General features: G+C 36.6%; 1 protein-coding gene across 8 annotated transcripts in view; it reads left to right on the top strand.

Annotated features, from left to right (window-relative positions):
- FANCC (FA complementation group C) overlaps positions 1–16,623 on the top strand; it is a 70,295-nt gene extending 53,672 nt beyond the window's left edge. For all 8 annotated transcript variants that reach the window (XM_021531148.3, XM_085568121.1, XM_031507467.3 and 5 more), the window contains 6 exons: positions 1,926–2,025; positions 6,542–6,617; positions 7,405–7,486; positions 10,067–10,238; positions 13,047–13,247; positions 15,048–16,623. In XM_021531148.3, coding sequence (XP_021386823.2) covers positions 1,926–2,025; positions 6,542–6,617; positions 7,405–7,486; positions 10,067–10,238; positions 13,047–13,247; positions 15,048–15,191 — 775 coding nt within the window. In that variant the 3' untranslated portion in view covers positions 15,192–16,623. The remainder of the gene's footprint in view (positions 1–1,925; positions 2,026–6,541; positions 6,618–7,404; positions 7,487–10,066; positions 10,239–13,046; positions 13,248–15,047) is intronic.
- Positions 16,624–21,824: the final 5,201 nt, after the last annotated feature.

Here is a 21,824-nt window from a genome sequence, read left to right as displayed (position 1 = left end):
TTGACTTAATACTTATTAATTTTAGGTAGATCTACTGCTGGGATTATCAGTATTAACAATTCCAACACAACAATATTGTGACTGACATCCTTTGCTCATCCATGTTTCCTTTCTTAGGAAAACAGGGCCCCCAGGTACATTTTTTTGGGGCGTTTGTGTCTGTGTGCGCATTCAGGTTTGTGCAGGCACTGACACAAGAGGCTGAGGCTGCTGTATTGTGAGAGTGGAGCCACTTGGGAGCCGCTGCTCTGGCAGTCCTTTGTTGCCGTGGTCCTGTGTCTGCACACAGATAGCATTTTCTGAAGAGTTGAGATTAATCACTTTCCCAAAGGATGATGTGTTTAAAAATTGATGTGACTTCAGCACATGTGTACTGATGTGTTAGGCTGGAGGCTGCATATTATGATGGTACAAGGAGACAAAATTTGTCCAAGCTTCTTCGCTTATTTAAGGTCATGCTCTGTAGAATTTTTTTTTAAAAAACACATGACTTCACTACTCTTTTGCATCCTTCCCCTGTGGTAGACAGTAGAAATTGATAAAATATTGTTTCTCAGATAATGCAGGACTTTGTCCAACACAGTATTTCCTGGTAAAACTTTGTACTTCTGTTAATGTTTCAAACTGTCTTAAAAAATGATGTTTTCCTGTTTCTAAGCCTACATTTCTGCTCCCTTTCTTTACTTTAAATTGTTTCTGTTTGGTGTGCTTGTTCCTCTACATTGTTGGTATTCAAATGTTGATGTATTTCAAGAATACTATGTCTCACCTCCTCTAGATACTTACATGAGGCTGTATCTGTTAGCTGATTTTTGCAGACCAGTTGGTTTATACAGCCTTCTGTTTATTTCTCCTTTATTTCTCTAATGTCCTTCCAACTATTACTGAGTGGTGTGCAAATGTTAAGTTGCTATTCCAGTTGTAAACCCATGTGAGATTTTAGAGAACTGCTGATAAAGCAAATGTACTTTCTTACTTGAAAACTGTATTAAGTTTCTATAGCTGGCGCAGAACTTCATTAATATTTGGGGTACATGTTCTGTTAGAAGTATTGATCTAAGCATTGTGACTCTTTCTGTAACAACTTTTTCTGCTATTTGCATGCATATTGAAATGAATTGTTCTATATTATCTTATCACAGTGATATTACTTACTGCTTTTATTTCCCAAAGTTTTCTTGCTATGTGTGGCTATACAAAAGTCTATACACCTAGAATGTCTTGAGTTTCTGTGTACTGTTTATTCTTTTTTTACCAGTGATTTTATTTGCCTGTAGGTTTGTGACATTTCTATGTTACAGTAATATGTTAGTTCTTCATATATTTTAGAAGGAATGAAACAGTTCTCTAAAACTTGTATCTCACTGGCAACTTACTTTCAACATTTTTTCTCATTTCTACTATATGTCTTTAAAAAAGAGAATGAAAATTGCTGCTAATATGTTTTGCTTCATTTGCTCAAGGATATTTTGCTCTGTGGAAGGCAAGGTGAAGCCTTTCTAAACCTCTAGAGTGGCCTATGGGATGCAGTGCCATAAAATATGCTTAATTCAATCATGGGAGTAGTTGTTCTGAGCACAGTAAACTGATTTATGAGCCAAATTTGGCTAATAAAGTTGTGCTAGTCTTTTTAATTGTATTCTTGTTTAGGTAGGATAAATTATATATCTGCATGTATGTTGTATATATGTACTATGTCTAGTTTATTTGTAGGAGTTGTGTATGAGGTTTGTTTTGGGGTTTTTTTTAAATTAAATAAAATCTAAAAGCCTGCAAAGTTAGTATTTCTGTTTGCGGTATAATGAGCTCAGACAGTTTGAATCTACAGCATACAAAGAATATACATTTTTCTTTCATTCAGTTAATAGTGGTGTGATGGGCAGACTACTTATCTGATCTGTCATGTCTAATCTTTCAATGCATAGGAGTGCACTGATGGAAACTGATGGAACTTCAGAAGTTTTGACAGTAATACAGGTGTTTACACAGCTTTTCCTTCAGGATCATCAGAATGAAAACAAACAGGTTAGTCAAGACCTCTTTCTTAGTGTTTTCTTCCAGTGACAAAATGCAAAATTTCACAATAAAAAACCCCAGTTCTACTCTTAAGAGAAGTGACTGAATATAATAAGGTAAATAACAGCATCGCTCTGTGGCTGCGTAGATTTACCAAAGTTCAGTTCAAACATCTTAACTGCATGTAAAATTATAGCATGAAACCAATATGTAAGAGCAATTTACTTAACTTAACCCTCAAGTATGTCTGCCTAAATTGCTTTTCCCTGGCTCAGTTCCCCCGATGCTGAAGTTTCAGCCTGTAGAGTGAACATGAACATTCATCTTCGATAAAAAGGAGGAAAAATGCTAGATGCATTTTTTTTTTTCAGTAGCAGGATCTCTGACAATAAATGAAGCAGATAAAACAACCCCATTTCTAATCCCCTAAATAATTATAAGTAGGATATTGAATAGTCATATTTGTCAGTTCAGAAGGTAAAAGACACAGAGTAATATATACTGGGACACAGAATACATACTCCCTATCCTCAACAGTGGTCTCTCTGAAATTTTTCTTGGTCTATATTTTCAAATTTCACAGCTTAGTCTCTCTTCTTCTGCACAGATTTTTGTACAGGTCTTACTGAATTGAATTAAGTGGAATTAGTTTGTGCTCATTTAAACAAGAGCAAGATCAGTCTCTTACCTTAAAATTTCAGAATATAGATGTGAAAAATCTTATTTTACTTACAGGTTGCAAACTTGACTTCAGATTTCCAAATCACATGGTCACATCCTGACCATCATATTTGTTTTTTAAAATCAAATTCATATGATGCAAATTTGGGAAGACCTTGTCATTTAAAACCTTCCACTTTAAAGAAAATGTTCAGTTCCTTTGATTTTTTGCATCTTTTTGAGGGAAACGGTAATTAAGAGAATGCTGAGATTTCTTGAAACTTGTCATACTGGCTTTTAATTAGCAGTGTGATTGAATCTGTCTTCTAGCTTCAGGCAGCTGTCTTGCTTAATACATTAGTGCTGTGCATGATAATCTTGAGCCACCCTGACTGCATGGCAGCAGCACACTGTGTAGCCCCAGGTGGGGATCAGTGAGTGAGGAGGAAAATAAAAGATTCCACACCCATCAGACACCCAAGAGCTAATCCTGCTGTGCAGGTGATATATTTTCTTCAAGGTGAAAGTCCTTCCCCTGCTTGCATTGCAACATGGACTACAGCCCATTTTTCTGAAGTTGTTTTAAATATGGAGTTTCCTTTATTTAACTTGTATAGTGTTCAAGTTACGGACTTCTAATTAAGGTGGTATCTTCAATGATAGCACAGTTTATGAATCAACTGTAATTTTAGCTAACAGCTTGCAAGAAGGCAGGTACAGATTGCTTCCTAAACTTTAAGTCAGTCAGATCCCCTTTTTTCCCTCTGATCATGCCATCATTACATATATTCCTAAGGTATCTGTCTTTGTGGTATCTGATTGCCTTTGACAGAACATAATGTGCTCCAGTAGCATTTAGTAGAAGAATGGTAAAAACATTAATGACAGAAGATGAAGTGGGTTCTGCCTGATAACTGAGACCTTCAGAATTTATTGGCATTTAATTGAAAAAACTATAGGCAAACATGCATCCATAGAATTTGCAAAACAACTGGCTTGTATCTGATGGTTCAGAGGTTTGTGTGATAGGAGTAAAGTGATCCTCTGTTGCAGTGTGGCAGCTGTCAGAAATAGATGTCTTTTATAATAACTTTGTTGACTGCTTAGAGCAAGGTTTGGCAGAAAAAAAGCTAAAGAGTGGGAAAAGACAGTGCTGCTGTGTTTAGGATAAGCTTTTTTCTTGCATGTTTTTGGAGACTGAAAATGGTATAAATGGAGCATGGGGTTTAAACCTACTTAGGAAAATGTCCCATTTCTGTAGTCATTGAAGAAGAAATTTAAGAATGGGAATACTGAGATAACTGTTGGGATTTGTTTTGTATTTGCAGATTTTCTTTAAGTTTGTGGTGCTAGTGGAAACTGACCTGAGGATAATTGGGTCACGTTGCTTGTAAATTTGTGAAGTTAAAGTTCATAATTTTATTTGACGGAAATTGTAATTTCCTCATGAAGTATTTTCCCTTGAGCCTTTCAGAATTATAATTGATTTTCACCTGGGAATTTTGTTTTAAATAGCTGGATAAATATTTTAAAGCAGTGTTCAGTGATTATTTCCAGTTTATTTCAGTTGTGGCAGTTATAATAACCAGCCACATCCAAACTTTTTCTGTCTGATAGTACCTAGTTTTTGATAGCATATGTGAGGAAAGAACTGTCTAAAATACTGTGTTTATGTGACAAATCTTTTGGCTTTGCCTAAACAGTATACTGGAAATTGTTTTTCACATACTTCACAAGTGTTTTCATATGTTGTGTGGGCTGTGGGTTGTCTTGGTTACTACTAACTGTATCAAGGGGCTGCTTTTTCATGGGAATTTTTAGTGCAAGTTAATTGGCTACACGCATACTTTACTATGGGGATTTTTTTTTCTGTTTAGCCTAATTCCTCTCAACAAATAGACTTTAGTGTCTTACTACACCAGTGATATATAGACTAAGAAGAGTGTATATATTCATGTGCTGTAATTTCACTTAATTGTTGTTGACAGAACAAAAAAAAGTAGTAGAGAGGATGTGTCTTTTTGTTTGTTTATAAGATGCATGCATATATATGCAATAAAAAATAGTTTCTAAATGCAGTCTTCATTGAATTTACAGCTCTATTACATTTTATAGAGTTCATATTCCCAGGCTGTGTTCAAGAGATTATCTGTTAGCTAAATGCCTTCTTACTCCTAAAAAAGAAGACAGCAGAGTTCTAAGATAATTGGTATGGAAATTCAAAGATGTAAATGAGAGAATCATAGATTGCTTAAGAATTGGAAGGGACCTCTGGACATCATCTCATCCAAATCCCCAGCTCCAAATCATAGCTACGTAGAACCAGTTGTCCAGGACTATGTCCAGATGGGACTCTACAACTCTTGTGAGCAAACTGTGGTAGTGCTTGGCCACCTCACCATAAAAAGAAAGTGAAAAAATAAATTACAGAAGTGTTTTCTGATACACAGGCAGAACCTCCAGTGCTTGAGTTTGTGCTATTACTTCTTATCCTGTCACTGTGCACCTCTGCAAAAACCCTGGTTTTGTTGTTTTGCACCCTACTTTTTAAATGTTTATACACATTCATAAGATTCCCCTTGAGCCTTCTATTCTTCTGCTTTCTCAGTCTTTCCTCACAGAAGTTCCCTGGTCCTTTAATGATCCTTGTGGGCCTTTATTTAGCTGGGCATTAAGTGGGCACAGTACTTCAGGTTAGGCTGCTGGAATGGCTGCTTACAGTGCTGAGGGGAGGGGAAGGAGCACCTCCCTGGACCTGCTGCCAATCCTTTGCCCAATGCAGCTCAAGGGAACACTTGCTGCTCTGTCGCTGGGCACGTTGTTGACTCACACTCACCTTGGTGTCCACTGGGTCCCCAGTCCTTCTCTGCAAACTGCTTTCCATCTGAGTGGCTGCCAACGTGTACCTGGAGATATTCCTGCCCAAGTGCAGGACTTTCTACTTTCTCCTTGTTGACCTTTATTTGGCTTCTGTCAGCCCATTTCTCCAGCCTGCCAAGGTCCCTCTGGATGGCAGCACAACCCTTTAATGTATCAGCCACTCCTCACAGTTTTGTGTCATCACCAAACTTGCCAAGGGAACCCACTGCCCCTTCATCGAGCTCATTAATGAAAATGTAAAATAGGACTGGGCCCAGTGTTGACCCTGCTGTGCCCTGGTAGTTGCTGGGCTCCCAACTATATTTTGTGCCAGTGATCACCACGTGGGCCTGGCTGGTTTTCTGTGTGTCTCAAGGGGAGTTGGTGTTGCACTTGCACATACGTGCTCCATGCTAGATCTGCCTGTAGTACGTGTTTGCAGAACAAACAGAAGGTGTGCTGCTGCTAGTCTCAGTTATACAAGCAGTGTTCACAGCATGCAAGTCACACATTCTCAGGTAAACAGTGCAAGTCTGTTATCTGTGACTGCCCTACCTGCTGCTGGATCAGAATTTTGTGTTGCAATAAATCTACACTATGCCCTCCAGTTCTATACATGTTATTAGTTCTTAGTTTAATATCATCTGTGAATCTGTTTACACTGTAAAATAAAATTAAACTAGTGTCTCTTTTAAGCTCTGCTTATTAAGAGTAAAAACTTTGGATTACAGGGAAAAAGACTAAGACTAGTAGTGTAATTTTCTTCATGCTTTGAATCTTTTTTGAGGCATATACTTTTAAAATCTATAAATAATTGCTTTTTATATGCAATCATTTTCTGAACAGCCCCCTTTTTAATGCAAAATCCTAAAAATAACTAAAGAGTTAATTTTCTATTTTCTTGCTTTGGTCTGTGTTGTTAATTACTGCCTTAGATGAGATTATTCACCGTGTTTGTTTTGAAAACTGACCAGAAACCTCTTAAAATAATGATTTTATGTCTTAGCATAAATTTCCACTGAAGGCCTACTTCCCGTATCATCACCAGCCTCTTGTTAGATGTTTAGTCAGACGTCCTTTTGGTAAGTTTTTTCATAAAGTATTTGCAGCATTACGAGTCTGCATGGTCTGTATATGTCTTAAAATAACTTAAAAATGGATAGCGATAACTTTTTGCCATTTCCTTTTTAGGGTGTGTTTGATTTATCAATTTTAATAATATTCTTTTAATGTATTTTTCTGCAGGAACAGCTGGTTCTTATATAACAATACTACTGATGTAACTTTAAAGAAAACTAAATCAGTAGTGAATAACAAAGAAAGAATGCATAATTATGTAGGAATGAAGCCATGTTACAGAGATTGTAAAAATCTTCTTGTGTTATAATATCAATAATTGTCATGGAAAAATTCACACGTATTTCACAAGAAACAGACTTTCTGTTTCTCTCTGAGGCTTGAATTTTAATACTTTAGTTTGAAAACCCAACTATTTTTCAGGTTTCCTATTCATGCATATCAAGAAACCACTGTTCAATTTGGTATGATTTTTTTATGGACAATAATTAAAGCTCAGTACAAGAGCCTCTAAAAATGCTACTGCACTGATTAGATATTAATATTGCAGTAGCAAGGGAACATCAGCTTCATTTCAATATTCCTAGCTGTACTTCCTTCTATGGCTTTATCAATGAATTTTGTGTGAAACACAGTAATAGTATTGTTTAAAATTGGGAAATTTTAAAATTATTAACTTTGTGATAACTGAATCAGTTTGGAGAAATCTTACAGCTACCTTAATGCTTCAGTGTTACATTCTAGTGGACAGGCTATGATTTTAAGTGTTTTGTGTTCATTCTTCATCCTCAGAACTCCCAACTACATATTGGTCTGAACATGTGAAACACATTTCAGATATGGTCAAAGCATTAGTAGAAGATACAAATGCTAGGTAAGCAGTATAAGATCTTCAAACTTTTTGTCCTTGGCATATTGGTTTGTGAAAGGTCATGCCATTTGAAGTCTTTAGTGGCTGTATTTCATCATTTTCTTATTATTTTCTAAGACGGGCTTTATTTTTAAGAATAGGACTTTGATTACTTACAGAACCTGAGCTTTATAGCATCTATCTACCTGGCCAACAAATGTCTAGCTGCATAATGGAAATGCTTACTTGTCTATTCTCCCATTTCTCCCTCAAAACTTTTAATGCTGTTTTATGAAGGAGCTTGGCTTTCTGCAGGCTTGTACAAACATCTAAACTTCAAACTTCCTTATTTTCATAAATATGACTGCCAGACTGCAGTATCATTTTTGTTGTGTTAATCTTTGTGCTGTCACTCCATGTTTCTGACCTGCTGCCCTTGGGGTTTGTTTGTCTAGATGAATTATACTTTGGTAGGGAATGTTCTGGGACTATAGGAAAATAATGAAAATACCTTGGTCCTGTTGCTGATACAGGCCAGGATGCCCTTGGCCTTCTTGGCCACCTAGGCTCACTGCAGGCTAGTGTTCAGTCTGCCTTTAATAATTACCCCCAAGTCTCTTTCTGCCTGGCTGCTGTCCAGCCACTCTGTCCCAGTTTTCCCCTGGGTACTGGAACAAAGATACTTGCAGCCGTGCTTGGTTTCAGTTAACTCACAGGAGTCTTTTTTTTTTTTTTGGTGTTTTTTTTTTTTTTTTTTTTTTTTTTTTTTTTTTTTTTTTTTTTTGCTGAGTGGCAGAAAAAAGCTTTTTGTTGTTCCCTCCGAGGCCAGGCTGTCTGGTGGTAGCTTCTCACTTTCTGTATGAGCTGCAGTTCAGTGCTCGCCTGTTCATCCCTGAAGTGTGTCAAACCTTTCTGTCTGTCCTTGGAGTTGACCCATAGCTGACCCTGATTTCTTAAAGAATCACATAACTTGAGCTTAGAACAAATAAATAAAACAAATATCAAGCATCATAATGCATCATATCTGTTCTCCTTTTGTTGACCAGCCCTTTCTTGGTTTATATATAGTCTTTTCCTCCCTTTATTTTGAACAGTATGCTCGTTTGAACAGTATTGTACTTGCCAGAATGCACTCCTACTTCCTTTAGAACTCCTACAACAATTATGTTTTCTACCAAACCCCTCCCAATTAGAAAGAAAATGGATCTAACATATTATAAATACTAATATCTATGAAGAAACTGTATTCAGTTTTCTTTTATTGCTTTATTCCTGATTCTGTATTTTTTCAACTTAATAAGATTTACAGAGGAGAAAAAAATACTCTTACATAGCATATTCTGTTGGTTCTCAGTGCTTTAATTTTTTTTATATAGCTTGGTTTTCAGGGGTTTTATTTTATACCAAATGTGAATCTTATAGCCAAGTGCTTTCTGTGTTCTTCTAATCAACAGATTGCCTCTGTGCTGAGATTTATTTTTATATGTAGTACTCTCAGTGAGGAATGAATGTTACATGACATTTTAAACTAGAAATCAGTTAATGAACTTATGGACATTCTGTGAGGGAAAGTCCCAAAAATAGTGAAGGGCCACTTTTGGCAATGGCAGTGGAGCATAGGTGCCATTACAGAGTGGGCAGAAACAGCAGTGGGGATGGAGGTGGAGGGTACATGACTCAAAAACAGGCTCTGTAACAGCAGAAAGTCTTCAAGATAATGGTAACATCAACTCCTGGAATTTCTAAGATCTTCTTCTAGCTTCCTTGCAAAGGTGGCACATCAGCTTTTGGTGTCCCTGGGAATAAGGCATAAGAAAACCATCTAATTCTTTCAAGTTTTGCCCAATGTTTTAGAAATAATTGTTCCTAATTCTCAATCTAGCTGTCCTTCTGTTTGTCCTTCCATGCTTAGTTTACCCTTTTGCTTCTGTGACACCTGTCATTTGTTGCATCTCTTTTCTTTCATTTTCTCTGACTTTACAGGAATGCACATGAGAAAGTGTGGAAATGAATGGTGGTCCTTTCTTACACCAATAATCCTTTTGTAAACACCTTCAAAATTTTCATTTAAGAAAACAAAAATTTTAACTGTCAGGAGATATACTTTAAAATATACTTTAAAACTTTATATTTAGTCCATCTAAATGTAATTCCTCATTAATTACCAAAACACAGGAAATAACCCTGGAAAACAACAGAGAGAAAATGAAAGGCAACAGTATGTTAGAGTGTAATATTTGAGATATGATTTTAAAGTTTTGGAAATCCTGCAGCTGAAGCATATAAAGAGTAAAGATGAATTTTATTATGTATCTTTTCATACACAGTATTTTGCCACAGTTTATTAGAAGCTGCTATTAAGGATAGTCTGTTGTACTGTCAAAGTTAATCTGTAGTAATACTGGGTGTGTCTCATTTGATTGTTATTTTAGATAATAGACTAAGTAGTACATGGCTGTATGATTAGCAGGTTAGGTGTTCTCTGTTAAAGAGTAGTTTAAATATTTTTTTAAGTTAAGTGTCAGCATCCTTTCTAGTTAATTTAAGGCAATTAAAAATGTTAAATAATGAGAAATACTTAATTTTATCTTTGTTGTTTTCCAGTTCTCTCACTGACCTCTTTGAAATTTGGTTTTTGGTTGCTTGTTTTGGAGAATGGCTGGATATTGCAGCAGAACAATTACTGAAGGCTGCTGTAGAACCAGATCCTGTGCTGTGGCTGCTGGCATTTTACTACTGTCCTAAAAATGAAAATCAACAAAGGACTCAAACAGTGGTGGGTAATGTAGTGATAGTAAGTGGCAATAAGCAGCCAATAGTCTGATTATATCTTATTGCTGTAAAACAAATAGTGCACATCAAAAAAATGAAAAGTATTGATTTTACAAATTCTCTGGGAATTGTGTCACAGTGGAGAACTTGAAAGTTGTTTTTTTTTCTGATTTTTATTTTCTGGTTTTGACATTTAGAAAAGCTTTTTCCTCCTTTTTAAGTATGTGATATAGATTAGCACGCTCTTGGCTTTCTTTTGGATAACCAGGATGTTTTTAATCCTAAATAAAAATACCCTAGTGATGGTATTTTTAAAATCAATGTGGCAGAATTCAGCATGCCTGTGTTATGGCATCTTCTGAGAAGGAAACAAGAGAAATCACAGCAGTTGAAACTGTGACGACACTTAATCAAACACAATCTTGAATCCTAACCTTTCCAAGCTACTCTGATTTCTATCTGGTTTTTGGCATGTGGTACAGTACCAAATACATGATAATACCATGTGCTGGGCTGGTAACAGAAGGAGCAGTGCTCGAACCCTACACACTGTACTGCAAGAAGAGTGCTGTGCATCTGTGTATGCAAGCAAATACTTGAAAGCCTTTAATTTAAACCTATTGTACAAATCTGAACTAGCCCAAGTAATTGGATCTTCAAACACCAAATTCAAAAGGCTGCAACTTGTGTAGTTTTCCTTAATATGAGGATGGATTCTGGTGGATTTAAAAATGCAGCTCAGTACACCACAAGTGTAAAAATAATGCTTTAAATTTGCATCTAATGCTCCACATACAACAGTGCATTATGCAATATTTTATTTCCTTTCCTTCCCTGCTTTTCAGATGGCACTACAAATGCAAAATTGCATCCCAGTCACCTACAATATTTTTTTCTCTTAAATTTCTCATAGTCTAGGAGCAAGGGATGGGATGGGTTGGCTGGGAAGGCAAGGTAAGGGTTGACTGAACAAAGGTTAGAGCTAGTGTGAAGTAAAGAAATCGGGGTTGTTTTTCTAAAAAAAAAACTAGATGTAGTTTTGGGAAAGTAGGAATATATGAGCAGTAAACAAGAGTGATTGAAACTATTGCACTATAGCTGCAGATCAATATATTGTTCTAACTCCACAGAGTGAAATCTCTTTGTCCTATATATGAAATAATCTCCCTGTGTGTCCCCTATTCAATTTTGTTATTCAGTCATAACATAAGACAAACTTTAGAAACAAAAAAGGTTTTCTGCTGACAACCCATGCAGTGACTCATGTTTTCTCAGAGGTCTGATATTTCTGTTCATTATCATTCTTTTCTTAGTATTTGAACTGAGACTTTTTTTTTTTTTTTTTTTTTGTTTTGTTTTCCCACAGGTCAGGCTATTTCAGAAGGATTCCCACACTTCATGCAAAGCTTTTGCCTATAGTTAGGTGTTTAGATTTTTTTTTAATTTGTTCTTTGGCAGATTAGCTCTCTTCAACCAAATTAAGTGGTTTCCACCTCAAACACAGCACCTTTTACTAGTATTAACATTCCTTGGGAACTTCTGGCAGATGTCAGTCTGGTGTACTTTTCATTCCATATTATTTTTGTGTGAAAGGTTTACACTTAGGATTTTGTCTTCCTGCTCTGTATTTTAGGTAACACCTTTATATTAGCCCGAGAGTAATACGAAATGTTTAAATAATTTAAAGAAGAAAAAGGCTATTTTTGCTGTTCACTAGAGTTCACTCATATGTACAGGACTAAAAATTCTGCTTTTTATTCCTTTGTTGCACTCCTTTCATACCTTTAGGGTCTGAAACATGGAAGGAGTAAAACTTGGAGTTTGGCCCTAAGAATGAGATTTCTAGGGTACATGGAGCAGGACTAGCTACTCTCTATCTGCAGTCTCTGGCTCATATGATGCACAGAAGAATAAAGAATCTTGAGGAATTCCAGTTACCTTTCTATAGATCCTGGTATCACTTGTGCCCCACATGTAGTTGTGGACTTAATGCAAGAATAGCAGCTTTTTCAGACTATATTATGTGAAATTGTTGAAAGGGTAGGTCAATGTCAGACATATGTCTGAAAAAAATTGTCCCAGTGAATATCCTTGAGAAACAGGTGTTCTTTTCCTTTAGGTGTGCAGTGGTATATTTTTCTGTTTTTCCAGCTGATATTCATTTGCATTCCATCTACAAGTTTTTTTAGTCAATTTTGAATACAGTGAACAGAATTATTGTTAGGATTTTTTTGCAGTAGTTGCTCATAGTTCTTCTTCTAGAGATGCTAAAATATTTCCTACCCCCAGTAAAAGTTAGGTTTAATTGTCTATCTCACAACATAAAAACGTAAGTTGTGAACTACGCAGGAAGAAGTTAAATCACATATTCTTACCAGAACATTTTATCAGCCGAGATCAGACTGCATGGGGATTTAACTGATTTACAGCAGCTATACTGAAATGAGCCCTTTAGGAGCCTTTGTTCTTTTTCCCACAATGTAAAAATCGGACCATGTTCTTCTGAGGGACTTTCTCCATTTCCTTATATTATTTTAAAAGGTTAAATCCTGGCTTGATGCCCTGTCTGCTTCATTTGTAAGACCAAAGGAAAAAAAAGGTCCATTTTGTCCACTTTTGCATGTCTGTAAAAGAAATGTGTTACAGCCCTTCCTTTCCTGGTTTTCCTGCTGTTTAAACTCAAACTTTTTTCATGTTTGAGTTGTTTCTCTGGGGATTTAGGTTTTTTTAGTGAATAAATCCAAAGTAAAACACCATAGATTTGACCTTTACAATCCTCTGATCCTGCACCCTTTGAAATAATTTCCTACAGGTAGAAGCTCAAGCAGTCTACAGTCATCTAATGATGCTGTTCAACTGTGCAGACCTTTCTCTGAAAGACCTGGAGGCTGCTGTACACAGGGTGATGGGCACAGAGCAGTGTTGTAACCAGCAATTCACAACACATCTTCTGACCAACTTCTTGCTCTTTTCACCTGGTGGACATAAGATTGCCCAGGAATGTATTTACCATGTAAGTGTTTCTTCCATTTTTTTCCAGTTAACTTAAATACATACTTATTTTACTATTTTTGATTTAAGTTTCTACCTCTTAATAAAGAAAACACATAACAGAGGATTAAAGAAGACTGTGACTACAACAGCCATATCTAACCTGCTACATACCTATTTCAGCTACAGTTAAAATATATTCTGTTTACTTCTTGATCTCACTGACAGGCTTACTGTTGTACATGCAGAAACAGGTGAAGTAATAGCTTGCAGTTAAGGGATACCTACAGTTCATTTACAATGGTATAGATAGCATATGCTAAGATTTTGATTTTCCAAAAAAAAACCACTCTCTAAATTATCCAGCTACTGCAGACATGATGGAACTCTCTTCTTGCTGTTTTCCATTGGGTGGAACAGCTGATGTGGCAGAAGCTTGGTTGGCAAAGCCAGTGAAGAAAACAGTACAATAATTGAGAGAGAAGGATAAAATGAAGAGCTAAGACAGCATCTCTTAAGGTGTAAAAAAAGATGAAGAGGAGTAAAAGGCTGGAAGCTTGCCACAGTATCTTCCTGTTGGTCATGACAGCCAGTATACCTTCAGATATATTGGGGCAAACTATAAAATGTTTTTGTGTTACTTAAGATAAACAGTGCTATCTCAGTGTAGGATTAGAAATCCAGTGTCAAACCATATTCTTGTAAGAAGTGCATGCTCCCTGTGCAAGCAGGTCTAGGGCCAGTGTGTAGTTCTACTACTTCCAAAAGCTTTTCCATTCAGCATCAGTGTGGTCTTATGTACTGATCTATACAGGGTATGTGGCATGCATCAGGCATCTGATTTTCTGACACAGCTGGCTGACTAAAAAGACATAACATTTTTCTCTTTAAGAAGAGAAGGTATTTCTCACATCCTAAAGTGCAAGTTCACAAATGATCAATTTTCTTCTCAGCATAAGACTGTAAGGATAAAATTTGGGGGGTTGTATATATTTTTACAGACTGCTATTTCTAGTTTCTCTTCACGAAGAGAGTGCAGGTGTTGAGCTTTGATGCTGTAATGTACTGGCCTGCTACTTTAAATCCCTCCAGGAGGACCAAAGGCAATCTTCTGCTTTTTTATAGATAGCAATATAACTGAATTTCAAAACCCTAAATATTTCCCAGTGCAGAGTGGTCATGAACTGTTGTAGGCCAGTTTGTTGGTTTATCAGTCTGATTAATTTTGACTGTATCTGTATCACTAATGCGTAGCTAGGCTCTCCATGTGATTTGAATGGGACTAAAGACAATATATGAAAGGCAGAATGGTGTGGAACTGATTTGGTATGCATGCTTATGGTTCTTTTTAGCACAGTAAACTTTGGGTTTAACACAGATAATGAGGAATCAAGTCCCTCCTGATCTGCAAAAATCACAACTTAGGGTCTTTTCCTGTTTTTTGTCGTCTTTTGGGGGAGGTATTTATTTTCCCTTTTGAAAGCTTTACAGAATTGAAATGTCTCCCCAATTACACACAGAACCTTCATGTACTTTTAGTTCTTTTCTATGTCAATGACTTAGAAATCGTTATCCTGTCTGTCCATTTGTGTTTCCTTTAAAAAGTTTCTGGCCTCTTGATTTGTTTCATTTAAATTTGAGACAACAGAAATCTCAAAGTTGCTTGGCTTCACTGGGATGTGTGAAAAGAGATACCTTGGGCAGAATCCTTGGGTTCTCCCATATTCAGTGGTGAGGGAAAAATCTGTTTTTCTTGCAACAATTTTGAAGGATTCATAGTACTTAGCAACATAATTGCCGAATTTAACTTTTTGTGTTTCAGATTACTGAGATAACTGATACAAGCAAAGAAGTTCATAACCTTCTTATCCGTACTGCACACAGATTTAACCATAGTGGAGAAGAAAACCAAAGGACTGTGAAGCTGCTGAATGAACTTCTTCAAAAACTTACGTTGAAAGTTTAGAATTTTAATGTGATATATTTATCAAACCAACAAATTAGGTCTTTGCCCAGGTATCAGACTTCCATTAGCATCTGGCACTGCAGGTTACCAAGGGCACAGAGATACCTATATAAACAATAGCTGCTCATTTATATTCCCTCATCTATATTGAAAAATAATCTGTTTGGAATTGTTAAACTTTGGAAACATAGTAGTAAATATTAAAGATGCTTGAAATTTTTGTTCTGAGTACTGTCTGTAACAAGAGACCTACATCATCATCACTCATCTCCTTGTTGTTTATCTGGTTGATGGTCAGGTTTTTTTTCCAAATTACTCATGTAGGGTGTTTTAAGCAAGTAAATCCAATTGCTTGATTGGTAAGTTGTTACTAAAATGTTTTTTCTATGCTTCTGCTTTTATGAACCTAATGATGATCTCAAGTGATTCATAGTGTTCTCAGGAAATCAGTCAGTGGTATTTCCTGAACTCTTTCCTTATTTTTGAAAATGTTTCCAAAATGAAACTCTTCCCAGATTTGCTAAATGTGGGGGTTTTTCAATACTGCAGCTTTCCCAGGACAGTGTTCTCCGCTAAGTATTAGACCAATAGCTGTTTTTTGTCAACAGATACTGCAGGCATAAAATTGCTTGCAGTACAGCCCAATTAACAGTGTGGTGTGACTGATGCTATTATTTATTAATTTAAGAAATACGGGGCTTTTATTCAGACAAAAGAGGGCAAGCAAAGCAGAGACATAAGGACATTTCCCAGTTTAAAGGGACAGATTTCCTATAAACGTTGCAACTCATTTCCTTCATTTTTGTATCCAGCAGTTATTTGCTTACTTCTTTGTTTAGATTTTTTTGTCTCCTGCAAGGAGCATAAGCAGGTAGCAACAGCTTATGTTTTTTATCTTTAGGAAAGTACTTTTCCCTTGAAGCTTTGTGAACCTGTTTCTAGCTTAACTAGAAGAATAAGCATGGAGAATAGTGCTAATAGAGAATCCTAATTTTCCTCAGTAATTTGTTCTCCTAGATTACTTACGTGTAATGCCAATGCCTGTGCTATGCTACTTAAAGATGCTACCTGAAATTCTGTTCTTGCATATAAAATCTGAGACATGTATATTGAATTAATAAAGCTTTTTGAATGTAGCCTTTGTTTTTGAGCAAGGGGAAAGAAAAACAGTGTACTTAGTGTCCTTTGGCTGTAAGAAGTGGAAAGATATTTTCTGTTATGCTGTTAGCTGCTTTCTTACAATTTTGTTCCCAATGAGTCATATTATGGAAGTTACATGCCCTCTCAGTTAGTTTGCTAGTGAAAAAATAGCAAACACATAATGTATGTCTGCAAAGAAAAGGTTGTTTTTCTCTTTATTGATTAAAAAATATTTTTAAATGAAAATTCAGAAATAAGTTAGTAGCAATTTTTCTGTTGTTAAATAGACATTTCTAAATAACTAAAATCAAGCAACCCATTTTCTGTTCCCTGAATACCATAACTGAAAATCAGGAGATTAAACTCAATTATTTTTTGGTCACAAACTCAGAGGTATTTGTCTGCTGGAAACAGATGTGGAGTGCTCTATTTAGAACGATAAATAATCTAAAATTTTAACCCAAAGGAAGAATGATTTTCTTTTGTTCTGGTTTTTCTTTTTGTTTGTTTTTTTGGGGGGGGATTTTCTTTCAATTAATGTCTAATCTGATTGTTGGATGTGAGGCTCTTTGGTTGTGCTTTCTCCATATTGTGCCTATATGTAATTTTAACTATGTAGAAGAAAGATCAGCAACAAATTGCAATATCTAATTCTCGCAGGTTAATTAGGTGAATGATATGGGTATTATATTTAGATGTGTATAATAGTTTTTGGACAGGTATTTTAAAGTATCTTCTCTTTATCAGCGTTGTTATTTTTTCATTTACAAAATGCATGAAAATTAATTTAACAAAATCAACATGCTGATAAACAAGGATAAATCAATTCAAGCGGGAAGGAAATGTACAATGAAGGCAGTTAAAACCCAGAATTAGTAATGAATTGATATATTCTTGTTTTCTTGTATTTGGCTTTGTAAGAAAAACGGAATGATTTAAATACTAAAGAGGATTTGCTAGTTTCAGCAGGCTCTAAGGAAGAAACCTAATTGATACTGTCTCTAACTTAAAAAAAGCTACATATGTATTGGCATTCTTTTTGCTCTTTTTAGAATAGTGGTTATAAATTGTTGGTGTTTCTTTTTCCTTACTCTTTCAGTATGCTTGAATTATGATCTAACTTTGATAGAAGCTGTGATTTTGTGGGATGTTGAAGCTACTTCTGTTAGTTTGCCAGTGGAAGGCTACAGAGCAATTTGGTAGATCTGAGTAATGGAAGATTTCTCATATGGTGACTTCTGCATTATCCATCCAATGTGCATCTTTTCCTCTGTAATTGCTGCTTTCTGGAAATGTTCTCTGGGGCCTTCAAGGCTGTACTTCTGTGCTGAACCAGCCAAGAAGTTGTTCCCTTGTATTCTAGGTGCAGCACACACCCTGGTTCTGGACAGTATGTAGAGAACTTTTCAAAACTGTTCTGCTTCAAGGCATTTTTTGAATAAGAATACAGACAGTAAATTTTACTTCTTTGTTGAGTATGCTTCTTTCCAGTTTAAGCCTGTGAAGTTGGAGGTTTTTGAATTCTGCAGACTTTGCAGCATGGTGCTCGGTGGTGTCTTTGGATTTTCTTCAGGCAGAAAAAAATGTAATTTCTGTGGCTTTTATTTAATCAAAATCTCAGTACAGTGCCTATACAAAGCCGAATGCATTTTATTTTGTCATGGTGTTGTCTGCAATTTAGCTGACCAACAGTAACATTTATTGTATTACTTCTAGCATTTGTGCTTTAGTTTCTGTACTCTCATCATTGTAAGTGACAAGAGGTGTTAATATACACAGTGAGTTAATATTTGTTTCAGTGAGCTGAAAACTGTGATAAATATTTGTCTTGGCAGGGATACAATTCAAAACATTTGAAGCATTAGCATTATAGAAGTATAAGATAAAACACCTAGCACAAATTACTTGCAGTTACTAAACAAAATACAGATTTACACCGTTTCATTGCTGTGTTATCTAATGTCAGAGTAAAGTACCTAATATTCTGTGTGAATGTGTAATGTCATACTCCATTAAAATGCAGTTTTCTACTAGACCCAGGTTTGAAAAATCAAAACCTGGAATGTTACAGGAGGAGTTCTGCACAAGCATGTATTTGAATTTTTAGTCTGCAATGGCTTTCTTAAGTAACCAGCATGTTTTGTTGGGCAACACCAGTAGTTAACCACCGTAGCTGAAAGCTCTGGTGCCAGAGGCATCCCACTAGCACTTCATTCATTGCAGTGTTCAGATATGTGCTGCTTGAATCCACTTCTCTGGCAAGTTTTCCTTACTTGTGATACAAGTTTTCTTAAATGCTTGCCTGGATTTAAAAGATGTGCTCGTGGTAGACATTCCATTTGCTGCCCTAGTAGAGAGAAGCTCATTCTGTGGATTTGCTGTTAGGTGGTCTGTTCAGTAGTGAGTGCCACAGAGGCGTTTCCCTTACTGGCACTTCCTTTAACCAGCTCTGGCTGCTGGGAAGGAGTAAACCTCACAAGATCCTTCTGATGGCTTGAGTGTGCTGCTCCCTGTTGTCTGAGCTGCCAAGGGATAGGCACTGGACTGCTGTCAGCCACTGAAACAAAACTGAAATGTCAGCTGGCTCTAATTGAGTTGTAGTGATGTAGTTCATAGGCAATGGTGGTGTTTTAGTTTGCGTTCTATATTATTGCATGTGTGTGAAGGGAGGGAGTAACAAAAAAGTTAAAACCCAACATGTTTATGAAACTCAGCTGTAGGAGCTTAGCTGTGATTTTTATATTCAGTACTGATAGAAGCAACAATTCCATACATGATATTCCATTAACCTGCATATCAACAAGTAGCAGAAAAAAAGTCCAGCATTAGTGTCTTTAGTAGGTCTGCATATTTAACTAACTTCATGTCTCTTACTGCTTTAAAAACCTCTTTCATAACTCTTCTGTACTATGTCAGATGATGGACTGATGTAATAAAAAAGCAGACCCTCAGAAACAATGACCCCCTCTTTTCTGTCCTTTTCAATAAAAATATTTGTTAGGCCCGTGAACTTCTGCAGACGCATAAATGCCATCTTGAAGAGATTGCCTTTTAGCATATTCTTGATTAACATTGTGAATTGCACTGTTGAGATGTCTCCTGTGTATGTGCCAGTTAGCCTGGGTGTACAGTTCACTCCTTAACATTTTATTTCTTAGCTTGTGACTTTATTTAAAGGCTTCCAAAATAGGTGCATGCAATATGTCATTTGTCTGCTACTGTTAAAGTTTCCTTAATATTTCACATACGAGAAAGTGGCTTCTGTTTGTTTTGACTAGTGATTCCATACCTTCTACTATGTATAGGTTTTCTGGAAATAGGACTTCAGCTTTTTTATTTACAACTAACTTGTAATGGTAGCTGGCAATACAAATTTCCTATCTGTACCATTGTTCCCTGTAGACACTACTAGTAACTGTTTAAGTGCTTTTTATCTCATGACTCTGCCATATTTCCATATCAGCTTCAGATGTCTGTGACTAGAGAAGGAAAAGCCAGTATCAGATTCCAGGAAGATGAGAGAAGCCTTGAAATATGACACAGGATTAATTTGTAAGATGGAAATGGGTGATACGTGTCTGTGAACTCAGGCAATTTGTGAGTTTCTAGTAGGGAGGACCAATAGCAGCATCTTTTCTGGAAACGTAAGAAAAGTGCCACTATTTTTTTCCATGGATCAGTAAATTTCTCCAAGTTCATTGCAAACTCCACTATTACGTTTCAGATTTCTTTTCTTGTGTGTTTGCTTTTTTACTGGAGTACAAATGGCCAGTGCTGAGCACAGGCACACTTTCTTTCTCTGACTGGCTTGTCCTAGGCCAGTGGATACTGAACAAATGTCAAGCCCAAACCTTGCAATTAAGCAACAACATCTATTTAGGAAAGATAATTACATTGGGATTTAAAGTCTTCAGATGACAGCTGTTGACTGTGGCTCCTCTGATCTTGATTTCATGAGTTCTGCTCGTTGTATTGGCAGAGCAAGCTCCCACATGTGCCTACTCTTTAGGCAGAAGCATTGCTTTTTTTTTTTTTTTCTTCCCTTCCTTTCTGGCCAGGATCCAAGATGAATCTACACATGGTAGATGCAGTCTCTTTATTTTTCTTGTGTTGTTTTTAATCTTAAAACATAATACCCTAAACCTAAGTAAACATCATAGAATAAAGTTTAAGAACTTGCATATAAAATGAAGTATGGGCTGCATATCTGTTTTTATGCTGATATCCTTCACTCACAGACTCGTGTCTAAACACCAGCATTCTGTAGGTCAGTTGTTCCCTGCCCTGATTTCTTCAGATTTGGCAGACTTGTAGAAGAATGAAAGAACAGAACTTGGTATCTATGCTGTCCCCCCTCTGCTTCAAAAATCATGCAACTGAACAGCCCAACTGGTGCACCACTTAAATGGTTAGCATGGATTTTGGACAGTTCCTCAAAATGCATTGTAGAGTCTGGCAATCCACATGAATTTAAAGAAAGTATAAGAAGAACTGCTGTGTGACATCCTGCTGTGGAACCATTTCCATAATTTTCCTATTTATTTAGTTCCTTTTGTGAATCTGAAAGTTTAGCTCATGATTTTTCAGACATTCAGGGAGTAAGCAAGAGGAAGAACTATTCAGAAGGTTCTTCATGACTACATTGGGTCCTCACCACCCCTAAAGCATAGCCAAAAAGCATAGTTTTTGATAGCTGTACTTTATGACAAAGTGGGGAATAATTTTTGGGTTTTGCATGTTATAAACTTGTGGTTTTGATGCTGAATTCCCTTGATGCAAAAATACAGTGCTACACCATTGACCTTCATTCTGTGATGTAGAACTTTCCTCAGCATCACATCTACCCCTCAGTTGATGCTGGCATAATTCATACTGGTAACAGTGAATCAACTAGCTTAAGAAATAAATAACACAGGTCTTTCTATTTACTTAGTCTGGATGCTTTCTAGTTTCCATTCCTTCCAGCTATCAAGTAAGAAATTTACATTCATGTGATTTGATTCAAGAAAGGAGAGGCAAGTGCTGGGGAGAAGGTGTGTGCAGAAACTGTAAAATGTCACTAGGTGAGCTATGTTCTTGTATAAAGCTCAGTCTTGTGATTATTTATCTGACTCTTCATCTGTGTAAAGAAGTGTGCTAATTTAAGATTAGGTAGAGTTAATTTCCTTCTCAGAGACTGATGTGGGGCTGAGTTTTGTATTTGTGTTAAACACAGGGTTGATAATAAAAGAGCTGGTTTTGCTATTGCTGATCAGGACTTTTCACAGAGCCGTGGCCTTTTCTGCTTTTCACAGAGCCATGCTGGGGAGGAAGTTGGTGGTGCATGGGACAGAACACAGCCAGGACAGGTGACCCCAACTGACCAAAGGGATTTTCCAGACCATGCTCAGGATATAAACTGGGGGAACACGGAGGAACGGGGAACATTTGAAGTGGCAGTGTTTGTCGTCCCAAGTCACTGTTATGTGTGATGGGGCCCTGCTCTCCTGGAGA

This window comes from Lonchura striata, chromosome Z (genome assembly GCF_050655825.1).
Source record: "Lonchura striata isolate lonStrDom1 chromosome Z, ASM5065582v1, whole genome shotgun sequence".
Classification (NCBI taxonomy): domain Eukaryota; kingdom Metazoa; phylum Chordata; class Aves; order Passeriformes; family Estrildidae; genus Lonchura; species Lonchura striata.
Note: the sequence above shows the minus strand (reverse complement) of the source record. Positions and strands in the feature narration are given on the sequence as shown.